Here is a 17,009-nt window from a genome sequence, read left to right as displayed (position 1 = left end):
GCAGGTTGCTCCAAGCCCCATCCAACCTGGCCTTGAACACTGCCAGGGATGGGCCATCCCCAAGCATCGCTTTGCAAAAGCAGAGCTAAGGAACATGCAAACCAGCACGAAGCTTGGGATAAAGCCATGTCCTGCGTTAAGCTCTTCAGCACTGCAGAGAACTCACGTTGCAGAGGGATGAACAAGCTGACAGCACGTTTTTCTCTGGGAATTTCCCAGCCATAAATGGAAGCAGCCGCCTCCTCCACTGCTGGGGAGCAACTATTCCACTTCTTAAATAAGCAGGCTGACAGCTTAGGAGGGGCAACACACACATAATGGAAGAGAGTTGATCCAGCTGCGTACCTCCTCATCGAATGTTATTTGAGGACCTATTACCCTATTAATATATATCCATAACGTGAGAGCAAGATGAATGCTATTTGGGAAACAGATTTACATAAACCATCACTTTCCTCACTGGCACTCGCATTCACAGGATGCTTCATGATAAGTTCCACTCTGCCTTTTGGTGTAGTTCTGTAACCCAAGTTTGCTTTCCAAGACCAAGGAAGTACTTGATTCCATAAACACATAAATCTCTGGCCAGTTAAAGTCAGTTAAATACCTCACCCTGTCACGCAGTGCCTGATTTATGGTCCCTGAAACACTGGAATCCAAACCTCTACATCTTCCCCTCCGATGCCCAAGTATTTTAATTCACTACCAGCCCCTTCCAGTTGTGATGAACAGGGACATCTACCCCTCAAACACACACAATACATCGCAGTTTGGAAGGATAGAACCTGAAAACCACACACATATTCCTTGCCTTTTACTTCCAAGATCTGTTAAAGCTCAACACAACAAACCCTTCTTCAGCCCAGCTCCCTATCCAGTGCCGGTCAGGAAAGCCTGGCACATGCTGCTGTGGACTTCAGGACTGGAGGTTTGCTTTTGGGAGGAGAAGTTCATCCCTGTGTTTGACAGAAGCGAGGCCCTGAGTACCTGAACAGCACAAGGATACCCACAAAGCAGCATCATTTAACTACGGCCTGAATCTTCAGTGAGGTCAAACATTGCAGACCCCTCGCCTATCTCATCAGATTAGCCACAGGATCAATCTTCATTCAAGTAAAAGCACAGTGGATGGGAGCTTAGCAGGAAACCTTGATTCCCTACTCATTCATGCTGAAGAGCTGCTCCCAAATTGCACATGCACTATGGAAAATCAGAGCCTGAGAAGGACAGAGAGCCTGCAAGGAAAACTCACACTGTGCTTCCCAGCAGGTTTCCTTTGAGGCAAAAACACCAGCAGCCCTGCCTGGATAAAGCCACAGAAGATTAAGTCGTTTTCCAACCGGAACTCCAGCCTGGAGCATCCATAAGGTGCTGAAATGAAGCTCTGATTGTGAACGGCATTGACTTGGTGGCCAGAGAAGGAAACGCGCAGCCTTCTGCGGCAGAGCCTGCAGGTCCCAGCAGATTCCCTGCTGGAAGAGTTACAAGAATTCCCCATCTCTTCGCTGCCACGCTGACAAGGAACGCCAGGCACTACTTGGGAAGATTGCCTGTGCTGGTTGGTTTTAATTAAGCAAAGCCCCTTGAAAGCAATCCTGGTTATTAACATTGGAACACACGTGAAGCACAACCTGAGGGACCTGAGAACACGCTGCTCAGCATGCTCCCTACCCCGATGAACGCCTCCCACCTTTGCTTCATTAAAGGAAAAAGGGAAAGAAGACTGTTTTGTTAATGCATTTCCTCTGGTTTCTGCAGCACAAGGCTGCAGCTCCTCTTCTGTCACTGTAACAGCCACGCATACCGAGGTTATAAATTGAACCCTTTCAAGACCACTGAGGAATTCCAGCAGTCCCTTTGATACTAAAATGAGCCTGGTTACCTTACCAGTCCTCCTGGAACCACAAACCCCAATGGCTGCTGCTTTGAAATGCATGGGTGTTTTACCTTTCCACCCTTTCCTGGGCTGAAAACTGCACAGAGGGCTCGGGACAGGGAACAGGATGCTCAGAGAAGCTGTGGCTGCCCCATCCCTGGCAGTGTCCAAAGCCAGGTTGGACAGAGGGGCTTGGAGCAAGCTGCTCCCAACTTCAGGCCCAAGAACTGAGCAGAGCACTTAAAATTCCCCTGCTTTGGGATTCCGAGCTTGTGCACACGAGCAAAGCTTTCAATTCCTGCCTCAGATTGGGTTTCATGCTTGCTTTTCCTTCGCTCCTCTTCCTGCTTTTATTCAGCAGATAGGTGGCTGGAACCCAGGCAGGCTAATGAATGCCTGACACAGCAGGCAGTAAATCTCAGCCCAGCAGCTCATCCCAGCTTTATTGCTTTAGGGTTTTCTTTCCCATTGCTGATAATTACAATAATGCACACGGGCAGGGGGCCAAGGCAGGAAGAATTATTGTCTGCAGGCAGATCTGGTGTGAGCTGATAATACCAGCCCCTGTTTGCCTTTGAATTTCAATGGCAGAAATGGCAGCCTTTGGCTTGCTTTAACTTGCTGGAAGGGGAGGAGTTCTCATCTGCTCGTCCTTTATTGACTCTTGGGGAGGAGGATCCTGCACCAGCAGCAAACTGGGAACCGGTGGGGAGCTGCAGTGTTAGCTGGGGTGCAGTTCATACTGGATGCCTAGCAGTGACAACCATCGATGGATCTTCATCCAGAGCTTTACCCTTCCTGCAGAGAAAAAGGGGAATTTCCAAGTACCTGTGACTGCCCTTGAAGCTCCTATTAATGAGGCAGCAGGTTACTTCCTCCTCCTCCTCCTCTAGCTTATCATGCTCCACAAAGGAAGCCTACACAAGCCATTGGGCAGATAATGTGCCTGTCAGACATCTGCACTGGGGAAGGGCCATGCTCAGATAGGGAAAGCAGCACTGCAGGCAGTACTGGTGCACAGCTAGTCCCAGCAAAGCCACAGCTCAGCATAGTCTTGGATTCCTGAAGTTGTTTGTGTAACGCAGTTGCCTTTGGCATCCTCTTTCCTACCCCCAGAGAGGCTGAGTTCACATCAACTTGCCTGGAACGTTCCCTGAACAAATGTTCCTGTACCCAGACCAGTGTCCTTTAGAAAGAGATTAATTTATAGGCCTCAAGCATGCAAAACTTGGGTCTAATGGCTGGGACTGGAACGGTTTACCACGAAAGCCACCCTGAAAATAGAGAAACCCAGCACTATTATGCCTTTAATAATCCTTACACAGTGCACAGGTAGGTCCAAATATGTTTCACCAGCCGAGCTGCCTTCCACTCCTCGCAAGGATTTCGGGACCTATCTCCATGCAAAGCGTTGCATGGCTGCACTTACAGCCTCTTCCTTCCCCTTTCCAGCAAAACACAGCACCAGAGCCACTGAAAGGCTCCATTTCATGCAGAGATCCTAAGTCATATCACAGCACATGGAGCTGGACCTATTTATTCCTGGGCTAAACTAAGGCACAAAGTCAAGTGACTTGCCTAAGGTCACCCGTCAGCAGGCTCAGCCTGGTTTAATCCTCAACTCCTCATCGCTCCAATCTGTGCCATCATTTCTGTTGTGCACAGCAAGACTAATTACTGCCTTCCCACTGGAATTACTTGGGCATCCAAACCGCCTCGACCCCGCTTAGGAAAAGCATCTGGCTCTCCTTTTGGATTTCAGCTTCATTATTGAGCTGTTAACATGAACCATCACTGTTCATACCATAAAGGCTTCACTGACAACGGCACGCGTATGGGGGAGTGCTGAGATATAACCCTGTTTTGTAGCTTCTCCCCACGGTTTAATACAACTCCTTTCTAGCTTAACGCTCTTCAGCTACATTAAGACTCAGGGAATAGAATCGCTGTGGTTACCGGGATACAGAGATTCCATAACACACAAGAAAGTACATTTCCAACATCTCCCATCACTTCAAAACAATTTGCACGAAGCAAAAATAACTTCTGGACTCAAACTCATCCCAACTCACACACGCAACATGTCCACTAGCTTTCCCAGTGGGAAAAGCTGGCAGAAAGGAGACCAGGAGAGTAACTTCTGACTACTGAATCCAAGTGCTTTAGCATTCCAGGGGGGAACAAACCAAAACCCTGCCCTCAAAGCAGCACGAATATTGGTTTTATCTTAGTGGGAGCATCCCAAGGAAGCCTGCAATGTAGGAACTCAGCCTGACCGCCCATGGAACCACTCAGATGACTTAAGACTGTGTTTTTCCCTAATACACAAGTACCCAGAAAGCAAGCAGGAAACTACAGGGTGTATCTTAACAGAGCACCAGGAATTTGGAGTGGCAAGGAAAAATGCCTGGGGGAAAACAAATGCAAGATAAAGGGAAGATAAAAAGGGGGAATGCAGTTTGGGTTTGCTTTCCAGCTCAAGTATCCCTCCCTTTATAGCTGTTGTTCAGGATCACAGATTGGTTCCTGTGCAGACTGCAGTTGGTTTGGAACATGGAAAAACACCCATTTCATACCTTCAAGTCCTGCAGTTGGGTAACACACCAACTTCCCTATAGCACACAGGAATAAGCCACTGTGCATCACTCTAATGAAGCCCTGCGGGTCATGCTGATCGCTTTCCAGCCCAAAATTCACCATCTTCTGGGAAACAAAAATCACTCCAAACCCAAATTTATGGTAATTCTGCTGTCCAAAGAGCCCAGCTCAAACTTCAAATGGGGAAGAGGAATCCATGAGGTTTTTAGGTCTTGCCTTGCCAAACCATGCTGATGACCATCTTCTGAACACAGCAAAGTCCCCGCTCATCTATTTGATCCAAGGGCTGCTTTGCCAAGTGAATGCTGATCCAGATCAAAATGAACAAGGTACCAAAAAGCTATGGATGAGCTTTGCTGTTTTCAGCATCCAAACGGACGCTGTAAGTATAAATGTAACCACATTTATACTCACATCTCTAAGCTCCTGGCAAAAGCACAGGTTACTGCACTTGCGGTACCTGCTGTTCCCAGATTCAGCTACAGCAAAGGAAGCTCTTTCACCCAAAACAGAAAACTTCAACCTAAACATCACCCCAGGAACTTTCAGTTTTCAGTCCTCACTGGCTCCAAGATAAATGCAAGAGATTTAACTCAGCCAAACCACCTCAGATTCTCACCCCAAACCAGCCTTTCATTCCCTAGGCTGCAGCTGTTCTTGATCCCAGTAAACAGCAGTAAAGCCAATGAAAGGCTGCCGGTTTCCTGCCACTAATGCTGGCAACCTGGAGAAGAAGGAGCAAGCACACAGGAGCAGGTTAAAGCCTGACAAGCACTACCCTCTTGTGAGCAGCAAAGAGGCTCAAGTGCAGGAGGATGGCTCGGAGCAAGCTTCCAAAAGTCCGATGGCAAAAGCTTAGTTTGAAGCTTGTGTCCCATCAGTGAACAGCTCTCAGAAGCATCCTGGTATTACGAGCAGGATTTGGGCTCAAATCTCCCAACTTCCTTCCTCCTTCCAAAAGCAGAGGATAAAGGGTGGACTTCCATCTATTCCCTGGATTGCCAGCACCTAGATCGAGCAGTCTGACACACCACAAGTCAAATAACAAAGAGCTTTCTGAAGTCCCCTAAAGTTCAGTCAGCAGCAGGGTCACTGAAAGTAAAGGAACTCAGTAATGGCTTAATGGATTTCCATTTTTTACCCTTTAAAAGCAATCCTGACTAATTTAGTAGCATTTGCTTTCTAAAGCATTAATTTATCAGCCAGGGTTTAATCATCACAGCATCCTATCATAGCCAGGCTAGCACAGAGAAACTAATGGCTGTATTAAACAGTCCCTTTAAGGGAAGCAACACATCTCTACTTAGAAGAGCTGCTTAATGCTATTAGAAAATTAAGGGGTCATTTATAGCACAGACAGAGCTGGGTAAGTTTAGATCCCAGTTCAACAGAAGCCAGCCCAGAACCCCAAACAGTTCACACTGCCCCACGTTTAACTGGTGGTGTATGCTGTACAAACACACCTGAGCTTTATAGTTCCTCCATCCCTATCACAGCTGCAGCACTGCATGGAAATACAACAAAATGGGAGAGCTGAATTTTACCTTGGATATAAAAAGAGATTCCAACTTGTGAGCAGGAACTCTGTGTACACTGATACCTGTTTTCTTGAGGTTTCCTTTAGCATTTTCCAGGAATTACCAAGAGAGGGATGGAGATGCTTGCTTCTTTTCTGTCTACTTAGCTGGTGGAAGAAGTTCCATACCGCAGCTGCATACACATGATGGTCAGTTCTCTGCACTTCACCGTGCCTTAAACAGGCACAACACACCGAGAACTTCCATCACCTCAAATCCTCTTCAAGGTCTCTGAAAGGTATTACTATTCCATCTCTTTTATTGCAAACCCTTTGTCCAGGCTGTCCATCATAGCAGCAAAACTGGCTTTTTTTTCCCTAAAGACCTAGTATTCTCCAGTAAAGAAATACTTCAAGATGTGTTATTTTGAGCACAAGGATTCCAACCAACTCCTTGTTTTCCTGTTTGGAAAAAGCTATTGGACAGAAGACAGCAACTACTGGTACTTAGAGAAGCTACTGGTACTTACAGAAGCTCTTTTGCTTGTTCTGATGCTCTTGTCCAGCGTGATCTTAAGGTCCTTTCCAACCCTAACTATTCTATGATTCATGATACACACTTGAGTGAGAAAGACATAGAACAAGTTTTAACTTCCTTGGCCCTCCAAGCAGACAGGGACAGCAATGGAAACTCTGCCTTTACACGCAAATCCCATGCCTAGGACCACGCTTGGAGCATAGATCGATCTGTGCACTGATGCAAAAGGATGTTCACCATTTTCCTAGCCATAGGCTGAGTAGTTTCATTAGAGCTTTCTCTAAGTCAGAGGATGTAAATGTTGCCATAAAGTTCTAACCCCGGGGAGCTGGGGTTTTATTTTCACTGATGGGACTTCAGCCATGGCCTGTTAAGGTGGTTTTTAACTCTAAACATGGCTATGGAGGCATCTCGGCTGCAAGCTTTCAATAGTAACCTCACCAGAACGTGGTAAATCACTGCTGTGGATAAGCCCTATGGAATATATACAGATGTTTGACAACATAGAACAGTTAGGGTTGGAAAGGACCCTCAGATCATCTAGTTCCAACACCCCTTCCGTGGGCAGGGACACCTCACACGTAACACATCAGTACCCAAGAAGGCCATGTTGAAATCAGAGCTTGATGATGCAATAGCATGAGACAGTTACAAACTGTATCTGTTTCATATCCTTCTTGGGGACCTCTTAGAAGAAAAACAACCCTTTAGAGCCCAACTGAGCTCCTGAACAGACTAAATGTGAATTCTCTTGGAGGCTGCCTGCCCCTGCACAATGCCCAGCTAGCCTGGACAACGGTGACACCCATACTAGGTGAATTTGTGCTGTGAAGCCAGAAGCATTCAGAGGACTCTTGAGACTTCTTCTATCAGACTGAGGAGGAAAACGGGTTAGGAAACAGGCACAAATTGAACTGATGTGTGTCAAGGTTGGCATGGAAAGGACAAAAGGCCTAGCTATTCCATTAGAGCCTGCCTATATCTTCATCCCTATCAATAAAAGGGATGTATTAGCCCAGAGAGGTGGGAATAATAAGGACAGAGCTCTGCTTTGAGGCCACTATTCCCAAAGGTATTTCTCACCAACAAAGACTGCTAAGCACATGATTTAAGTTTCACTCAGGAGCCACGGTGTTGCATAGGGGACCAACTACACAGGAGACAAAATGAGAGTAAGAAAGTGTATCTGCAGACAGCAGGATGAGTGTTTCATATGCAAACTAAGTTCCAGTTTCAGCTCTCTGCAATATGAGCACCTCAAACCTGGCTCGAGTTGATGATGTTCACATCCTGATGCATTCCAACAGGCTGGACCAGCGCAGCATGTGCAATCTGTATCTTTATTTTGTGCTTTACATGACATGTGGTGTTATTTTGCAGCTTAATGGCTATTTTAATCCTCTCCATCACCGAAGAACGTCATCTTTGACGTGATGTAGATGCATACCGTTCAATGGGAGCTGCTTGGAGATGTATTTCAAGAGATATTCCAAGGCAAATCCTTACAAAACCAAAATCTCTGCTTTACTTCATCTGCAGTATTTAAAGCTAGCCGTTATAAACAGTAAAAACCTACCAGCTCCCTATTAGGGGACGAGAAGCAGCTTACAGGCAGGTTTAATCATCACACACTGTTAAATAAAACAGCAGAACAATATGAGAAAAGCTAACTTTTGGCCAAAATATTGCAATACAGCAACAGGAACCCCAAAAAGCCAAACTGAAACCAAGGACAGCACTGAAGAGAAGTCATCTTCGCTCCTCTCTTGAAGAAAAAGGCCATTTAGAGCCTTCTACACTAGAGATGAAGCTTGCAGTTCTGTGGGTATCTTGATAGCATTCTGCTCTGGAGCAGTCAGTTTGCTGTTTGCATGCACAGGACTTAGAAGTTGGCCAGTTCAGAACAGGAATGCTCTTGAAATAGAGCAGCACCTATTACAACAGGATGCCAAGGATGCATTCTAGTCAGTGCCCTGCAATGACAGAGGGAATTAACATGCTGTGGAAAGCCTCCCATATGGGTATATACTGTGAGAAGTATTCTCTTCCTCCCACCAATTCACATGGGAATCTTGCTCCATGTAGCTGCTCACATGTTGTAGTTCCATCCAAACCTCGGAATTTCAGCCTCTACTTCAACATGCCTTTTGCCTGTATTGTGGCATTTACATGGAAGCATATGGGGAAAGACTTCCTGCCATCCTAACGTTAGGAATCAAGCTCTTCTTGTCAGTCTTCCTTAGGGCCACGCTGCTGAGGGAAGGATCTGGTGGAGAGGGAGAGAAGGCAAAAGGACTTTGTCTCTTAACCTGAGAGATGAAGACATCCTGAAGCGAGATGCATTTCAAAGGATGGATCCATTCCTATCTAAACCCTCTGCACAGAACACAGCATGGGGGACTCAAACCCCAGGTGATGACAGTTTTCAGTGTCATTAGCCAAAGTTCTCATTCACCAACCCAAGTAGAGCTGTACAAGCACACAATGAGAAGACCAACAAACAGAGAAGGTGAGGGAGAGCCAAGCAAATCACAAGCTGTGATTCAAACCATGAAGCCAGCTCTGGCCAAGGCTGGGATGCAGCAGTGCAAAGCCTCCATTGCATCAAGGCTGAGCTCTGTCAGGCCATTCATCTCCTGCCTTTGTGAGTGGTGAATTGCTTCCGAGCAGGCGGCTGTTGCCCTAAACAGAATCTCCACATACTGAGTAGCTTTGTTGCAGAGCAACTCTCGATGCCATCTGAACAAGACAGCATTTATCAGAAGCAACAGGGGCAGGAACACTTCTTCCCCAAGCCTCCAGCGGGTCTCTCTTGCTGTGACATGATGCTGTGTGCCAGGCTCCACACACCCATAGGAACACCCCAACTTCAGTCCATGACCCACACGCTCAGCCTCTTCTGGGGTCTGGTTCTTGCCTAAGTCCTCAGCACCGTGTCCAAAGGCTGAGCTCTAATACACCAACACGTTGCCAACCCAAAATCCCAACTTTCTTGGTTGACCATCAAGGAAAAAACCTTGTTCACTGCTTGAGGTTTTGAGGCTCTACTTTAAGACTGTGGAAACAAAGCAGTTATTTCAAACCCTGCAACTCAAACTACTTAGAGGAACTTAATTTATCCCAGCAGTACAAATGGGAGCTGTGAGCATCACAGAATAAGTCTGGGTTGGAAGGGACCTTCAAGGGTCATCTAATGCCCTGCAATGAGGCCATCAGGATGCTCAGAACCACATCCAGCCTGGCCTTGGATGTCTCCAGGGATGGATGATGCTCCATTCAAGAGTAATAACTGGACACGCAGCAGCATCAAAGCACATACATGAGCACTGCCATACCCTACCCTTGAGAACTCGGCTCTGACCAAGCCCCTCAACGCAGGCTGGGGTGCTCTGCCTGGATCCTGCCACCGCTCCCTTCTTTCGGGTTTCTAAACACGTATGTGTGAAACACTGCAGACATCAAATCCAATTTCTTCAGCAAGAGCTGTGATAAATTATGCAGAGACAGACTCACGTTCAACTGCTGATACAGTCGCTGGGAACTCGGAGCACAGGCCTGAACCCACATGCTGCATTTCATCTTTGGAGAGCAACACTCAGCAGATAAAAGCCCCTCTCTATTTGAGCCACAATTACTGTACCACTACCAGCCTAGGGAGTCAACTGGTGCTTGGGATTAGTGATTTACAGTTCATGGAGGATCATTTTTGGCAAGTTACTAGTCCCAGTATGAATGGGAAAAGATTAAACAGCGATAAAACACCCTATGACTTAACTTAGGCCTGGCAACGTGTCATGCCAAGCCCAAAACCACATAGAGGACGTGGTGCTTAAAAGCTTTATGTTGGAGATTACCATGGGTCTAAGCAGAGACCAGCTTCTGCTGTGAATATGCAATCCAAATCCGCTTGAAACAGGAGTGCATCGTGTTCATTGTGACAGATGGCAACGGCAAGACTTTGCTTTCTGTTCCTGTCACTTCACACCACAGCATCAGAACCAGTGGGATTCACCAAGCCAAAACCCCAAAGAAGAGGGACAAAGCTTTCAACAGGAGCTGGAGCTAAAAATAACAGAAGGGCCTTTAAAGAGCAGCCCAAAGATGAAACAGAAATGCAAATGTTTGGCTTTTGATTTCAGCACTGCAGTTAGCATAGGGCAACTCCTGGAAAATACCCAGCACTCCACCAAGGCTGTTTCATCTCCGCTGTAGCATCATCAAGAGACCATTTCCGAGGTCTCCTCGCTGACTGCTTCAGTGCTTTGAGGTGGCAGATTAAAGAAGGCAAGCACAGCATCTGCGTGAGAAAATGCAAGCTCCTGTTGTACAGAGTTAACAGAAGAATGCAAGAATTTGAACCCCCAAAACACTGACGACACCTCAGAACCTATCAGACATCTGAAAACAGAACCTAAGCAGCAAGTGTTTGTTGGAGGGGGAAAAAAGGACCTAAATAAGGGAACTCTTGAGGTTAAACACTACTTCTATTTAAAAGTGATCAGTAAAATGATCCTTCTTAAATGGACACTTCCCTATCAACCTGCTGTTACAGCCAGGAGCCCCAGACATCACTGTGTGCTTGCAGCCGCTTCGACCTGCATTGAAAGACCCTTTTGGCTGCTGTAATTTTGTTAGAGAGAAACTACTGCATGCAGTCACTTAAATGCATCCCTGTCCCAGAGCCAAAGCCTGGCATCCGAGGGCTGAAGCACGCTTAGCATCCACGCTGCACCTCTGCATGGTACCAGGTTGGAATCGCATTGCCAAGAGGAGAGCCATAACACTACTGATGGCTTGTTGCCTTACCTGGAGCCAAGACACATGAAGCTTTAGTGACATTCCTGGGAAGGAACAGTCAGCTCCCACCTTCTATGGGTTTCTCTTCAGGCTGCAGCTGTGCTGGCCATTTCTAAGCCCTCCCTATTTGGTGACTTGCAAAACTCAGGCTCAAAGTCATCATTTCATGATGTTTTTCAGTCCCAAAAGGCACCAAGGAGTTGCTGATTGCGCCTCTTCTGTAAGCTTCTTTAAAGCTGGCTGCACAGGATACCAACGGCAGAGCCAGCTCCATCAACTGGAGACAGCCACAGCAATCCACCACACTGCTGACCAGGGCAAAATCCTAACAGTTGGAATAACTGGTGGGAATCTCCAAGGTTCAGAAGAGGAAACCCCCAAGAAGAAGCCTACAAAGAAGATGAATTTAAACTCTGGATTGCCACTGCTCAGCAGGCTTGAGAGCTAAGACTGAGCCCAGATGCTACGGCAGGAGGTTAGAGGTGGATGAGTTTTAAGGTCCTTTCCAGCCCAAACCAGGCTGGGATTCTATGAAGTGCCACCAAGAGCAGCAATTCTGACTCCTCACACTAGTTAAGAGCGACTGGCACTAAAGATATAACCCAAAAGGAAGGGCTGCCATGGATAAACTCGTACAAGAACATGATTGCGGCTGACAGCACGAAACACAACCAAACATTATAACTAAATTTAATCCATATAAGGACCTATCTTTCAAAACTAACGCATTTATTCTCTCTCCCTCTGGCTGTACACAGAATACCCAGTGTAATACATCAAACCCAAGCGCTGGTAAGCGGCTTAGCCACATGCATTTCTGGTCAGGTGGGTCCCTGATTACATAAAGCCAAGCAGGCTGGTTTGCTGCCAGAAGGATGCCTTTAACACTGTTTGCAGGCCATGAGGATTCTCATTGTTCAGCCCAAGTTGGAACTTGGGATAACCACACAGAGAGGTGCAATTGTGTGTTTTAAACACAGAATCACAACCTGCTTTGGAAGGGATCCTTAAAGCTCACCCAGTTCCAAGGGCAGGGACCCCTTCCACTAGAGCAGCTTGCTCCAAGCCCCTGCATCCAACCTGGCCTTGAACACTGCCAGGGATGGGGCAGCCACAGCTTCTCTGGGCACCCTGTGCCAGTGCCTCAGCACCCTCACAGGGAAGAGCTTCTGCCTAAGAGCTCATCTCAATCTCCCCTCTGGCAGGTTAAAGCCATTCCCCTTGTCCTGTCCCTGCATCCCTTGTCCAAAGCCCCTCTCCAGGTTCCCTGCATCCCTTTTAGGCACTGGAAAATGGGGTGAAGGTAGTGAATCTGCAAACCTAATGGTTAGAAATTCCACTAAACCCAGCCAAACTCTCTCTTCTGAAATGCACATTTTCTTGTGCTCGTTCTCTCAGGAATTCACTTGTTTCTTTCCCCTACAGCACGTAACCTGAAGCACAACTTGCCCTGCTTTAGCTGAAGTTACCCTTTAGCCTGCTGCTTCCAGTGAGGAGCCACCAGCCCTCCTGAACCAGAGAAGAAAAACAAGTATGCCACTTGGTCAGGCCACAAGAAAGAGTAACCTGCCCATTTACTTCACTCACATCTTCCTTCTTGCTGCTTTATAACTTAGTAGTAAGCATACAATACATATATGCATCTACAGAGTTCCTTTGAGGCTTTGTGCAATGTTGTCAATCTGTTTCCTCTCTCCACACCCCTTAGTGCAGCAACAAAGCTGAAAAATGGCAATACTGGAATGCAAATAACAAAATTAATACAGTCAAAGTGCCCTAAAGACTCCATTTAAGATAAACAGGAAGGTAAAAGCTGTGGCAAAGAGCTATGGGCCAGTAGAAAGAGCAGATAGTGGCATATAGAATCAACTAGGTTCGATAAGACAGTCAAGATCATCAAGTCCAACTGCTCCCCCAAGACAGTGCATTTCTCTTCTATTTCCAACTGAAGACCAAGGTTTTGGTTTAAGTACGCTTGCAGAAGCAGATGCTACAGTCAGAATAACTTCTATAGACAACATTAAGGTCCAAATGCCCCCAAGAAGACACATAAAGAGTAAAAAAACAGGTATAATTTTTACAAGCATCATCTAAGGAGAAGCTTAAACGGCGTACAGAGCACTGACACTGCATTAATCCTTCCTTTGCACTGTAAGGGGCTGAAGGAGTAGCTGTATGCGATGATCACAAAGCTCACACCCAGCAAAAGCCACCTACACAATAGGTTTGAATAGCTCTCAGGAGATGCAACGAACACATTAACACCAAAACCCACCGGCAGAGACATTAATGCCCAAAACCCCTTTGAGAGAGAGACCATAAATATTCCACATGTGAAACAAGAGGAGCTGAAGGCCTTCTCCAAAGAGCAGGGCTTACCTTGCCACGGCATTCCACAATGCAGCAGGAATTCCAGAGCCTCTGCAATAGCAGATGTCCATCTGATGGGCTTTATCCCTTCACACACAGCTCTGCTTTAGAGATGCTTTTGTCGAGGAACCCTTTCATAGGAAATTCTATTCCCTACCAGTTACTGGGAAGCGTGAGGGAAACCAAAGGCCACAGGCTCCAGGCTGGAATTTTACTGCTCCTCAGGACTTCAAGAGAGGAGTGGAAATTTCCCCTAGGTGGAGTTCTTTGTTCAATGCAGCAGGCAATTACAAGTCCCCAAGGGCTGCAGAAATGGCACAAGGCTCATTTCTGTCGGTGCGAACTGAAGCACACAGAACGGATAACACAAAACACATCCTTCTGCTGCAAAACACACTGCTGGGGGGGGGGTCTCACCCCAAATCCTGGTGGTTTGGAACAGGCAGGTAAGCATTTGGGAGAGCTTTGGAAACAGCCATTGGAAGCAAACCTGATTAAAGAGAAGCAATACCGAGTCTGCATCGCCTCTGATCTGATTAGACTAAAAGGTCAAGTGATAAAGAAGAAACTTTGCATCTTTGAAGGCCTTGAGGGCACCGCACAGGCAGTTTATCATTGGGATACACATCCAATTAGAACCGATTTTTCCTCTTTCCCCAGCTGGCATCAACGTCGCTGTGGCAGCGGGCACCGAATCCAGCACAACCCCAAGACACACACTGCTCAAATGCAACACCAAGAGCTGAGCACCAGTGATTCCTCCAAGCTCTTCTATTCGGATTCATCCAGAAAAGGCACTGTTAAAGGTTATCTGCCATCAACCACAATGAGCTGAAAGGGAGACTGACTGTCCCCAGCCACCAGCCCTTGGGAACGCCCTGGACAAAGGTTCAGGCACCAGCAATTCAAAGGAGAAGACACATCTGCCACTCCCAGATGTGTTTTCGATGGCAAAGAAAGGCAGAAACTCAAATTGTGGTCCCTAAGAGGATTACTGGGTGCTCTAGGGACAGGGACTGGCGGCTGAGATCATCAAGGAAAGCAAATCCACCTAAACGGGACCGTGCCAATCCAACTAAACTAATCACTGCAGCCACTGCTATGGGTTTTCCTTAACTCCATCTTCAAACATCACCTTTATTACTACAAATAATAAATAAGCAATCTCCTGTCTATTGGTCATCCTGTTATCTGGCAGCATCCAATAGGTATCGCAGCCTAAAACCCCAAACCAGTAACCATTCCGCTCCCTAAGCTCCGCATCCATGAGGAAACCTGGCAGCAGCAGAGCCTGGAGAGCTGCAGTCCCCCACAGACATGGCAACGGCAGAGGATGCAGCAAAAGGAGGAATTCCAGTGACATTTTGTGTCAGCGGATGCTGTTGTGTCTTCAGAGGATGCACACTGTGCTGAGGACAGGCTATGCACTAACACTGCCCCACACCAGCCTGCAATCCCAACCCTAACACAGGATGAGGAATGATGTTGGAAGGGTTTCACTGCCATCAACACCCCCCTTCTCATGGGCTGCCAGCCCCTCCTGGGGTGCTGAGGGCTCCTTTAGCCAATCCCTCTGCCCATCCTGTGAGTGGCAAATCCCAGGATCTGCTTCATCGGATGGACACCGGGCTTCGGGATGAAATTACAGCTGGCATTCTGTAGTCCGCAGCAGCAGCTTCCCAAAGGGATGTGCACAAGGCTGGAATTAGCCTCGGATATGACAGAGGAAGTGACCTGCAGCTGGAGGAGTTCCCAAACAAGCGCAGAGAGCTCAGATTTAACGGGGTCACCCCAAAGGCAGCCAGGGCAGTTCCCTTCCACCGAGGCAAAGCCAAGCAACCGGATCTGACACCCTCAGCGCAGCCCCAACGGGCACGAGGTTATCCTTCTCCCAGTGACAATTATCACCACATTCCATTGATGTATGGAAACGGAACAGCAGGAATGGTCCAAGTGAGGTGGAACACTGCTCTCCATAGCTGTCGAGAAGTCACTGAGTGATAGCACGCAACACACATGCAAAGCTATTACAGAGCCCCACTCATGGCCACTTATTCACTACCCCCAGCTCCAGATTTAAGAGGCAGATGCTCTGCTTAACCAAACCTGCTTGATTTTACTGCAAACCAGCAAGTCAAGCCATGCGCAACAGCCACAAGCCCGTTCTTTATCCATCCAATAACCCAGAACCTACATAAGGCAGCTGTATCCCCAGCCAACAGCCACGCACCGATTCCTAAACCCTACTGATGTGCCACCTTTGAAGCCCAGCACGTCCTTTGCCCTTTGTTTTGCTGTTTCACTCGAAAAGGCAGGTTATGGTGTGAAGTTCTTCAATCAGGGTTTTTTTCATCCCCATTTTGTTGTCGAGATCAAGAAATCACACGAAGTTTTGGGGCTTTAGGGGTAAAGTCGGGATTTCCCCCCCTCCAATTCCATTCATAGAGAGGCAAATGTAATATACATTCATGTATTGGTGTAGATGTGTGTATCTGGGGTATAGTTAGGATATCCCACTCTCCAATTACTTCCATGTGGAGATATAAACGTAATACATCCATGGATATACACAGGTATAGATGTGCGTGTATTTACGCATATATATTGCGATATCTAAGCCATTTTCATATCAATTGCAAACCCTTAACCCTTGCCTGAAGCATCCCCTCCAAAAAAACAAGGAAACGGCTCAAGCCCGAGGATTTATTCGGGATTTACCAAGCGGATGCAATCAAACGGATCCGTTTAACCGAGGCTTTTCTCTCCCAAACTGCGCTCTAATACTCTCCTAAGCTTCTAGACCAATCCGAAGCACCCCGCTCCTGCACCGTGCCAACAATGCAGAGGTCACTTCCCAAAGCAAGCCCCGACCGCGGAGCATCCCGACGGGACGAAGCTCCCAATCCAGACCCGAGGCCTGCGGTCTCCGCCTGGAAGCGCTCTGCCTGAAGACACGGACCCACCACCCGATGAGAAGGAAGAAGCCGCTCCAGCTCCCTCTCCCTTCAGCGCACCTCCTGCCCACCGCAGCCCGGCTCTCATCCACAGCCGAAAGGGCTTGGAACACCCCGGTAGAGACGGCGAGAAAGTCCCACCGCGGCCTCCCCTCCGCCGCCAGCCAACGCCCGGCGCTCAGGCAGCCTCCCAGGGGAGCCCGCTCCCTCAGCGGGCAGCGGCACCGGCCCCCTCGGCCCGTACCCACCTCGATGTACCCAGCGAGCGTGGCCGCGGGGCCGGCCAGCCCCAGCAGGAGCAGGAACGGGAAGCGCAGCGCCGGCGCCATCGGTGCCATCGCCTCCACCCGCCGCCGCCGC

The 17,009-nt window shown here is 47.8% G+C and overlaps 1 protein-coding gene and 1 long non-coding RNA gene across 6 annotated transcripts in view; both read right to left on the bottom strand.

Annotated features, from left to right (window-relative positions):
• Positions 1 to 17,003, bottom strand: part of APLP2 (amyloid beta precursor like protein 2) — a 43,095-nt gene extending 26,092 nt beyond the window's left edge. For all 5 annotated transcript variants that reach the window (XM_062617602.1, XM_062617603.1, XM_062617604.1 and 2 more), the window contains exon 1: positions 16,898 to 17,003. In XM_062617602.1, the coding sequence (XP_062473586.1) occupies positions 16,898 to 16,987 (90 nt within the window). In that variant the 5' untranslated portion in view covers positions 16,988 to 17,003. The remainder of the gene's footprint in view (positions 1 to 16,897) is intronic.
• Positions 7,855 to 8,735, bottom strand: LOC134163046 (uncharacterized). The gene is made up of 2 exons (XR_009964542.1): positions 8,698 to 8,735; positions 7,855 to 8,029 (listed from the first exon to the last, which is right to left on the bottom strand). It is a non-coding gene; the product is annotated as an uncharacterized LOC134163046 (long non-coding RNA).
• Positions 17,004 to 17,009: the final 6 nt, after the last annotated feature.

The sequence above is a fragment of the Pezoporus occidentalis genome, unplaced genomic scaffold (assembly GCF_034315485.1).
Source record: "Pezoporus occidentalis ecotype Australia unplaced genomic scaffold, CSIRO_AGI_Poc_V1 ctg199, whole genome shotgun sequence".
Classification (NCBI taxonomy): Eukaryota; Metazoa; Chordata; class Aves; order Psittaciformes; family Psittacidae; genus Pezoporus; species Pezoporus occidentalis.
This window is presented reverse-complemented; position numbering and strand designations above follow the sequence as displayed.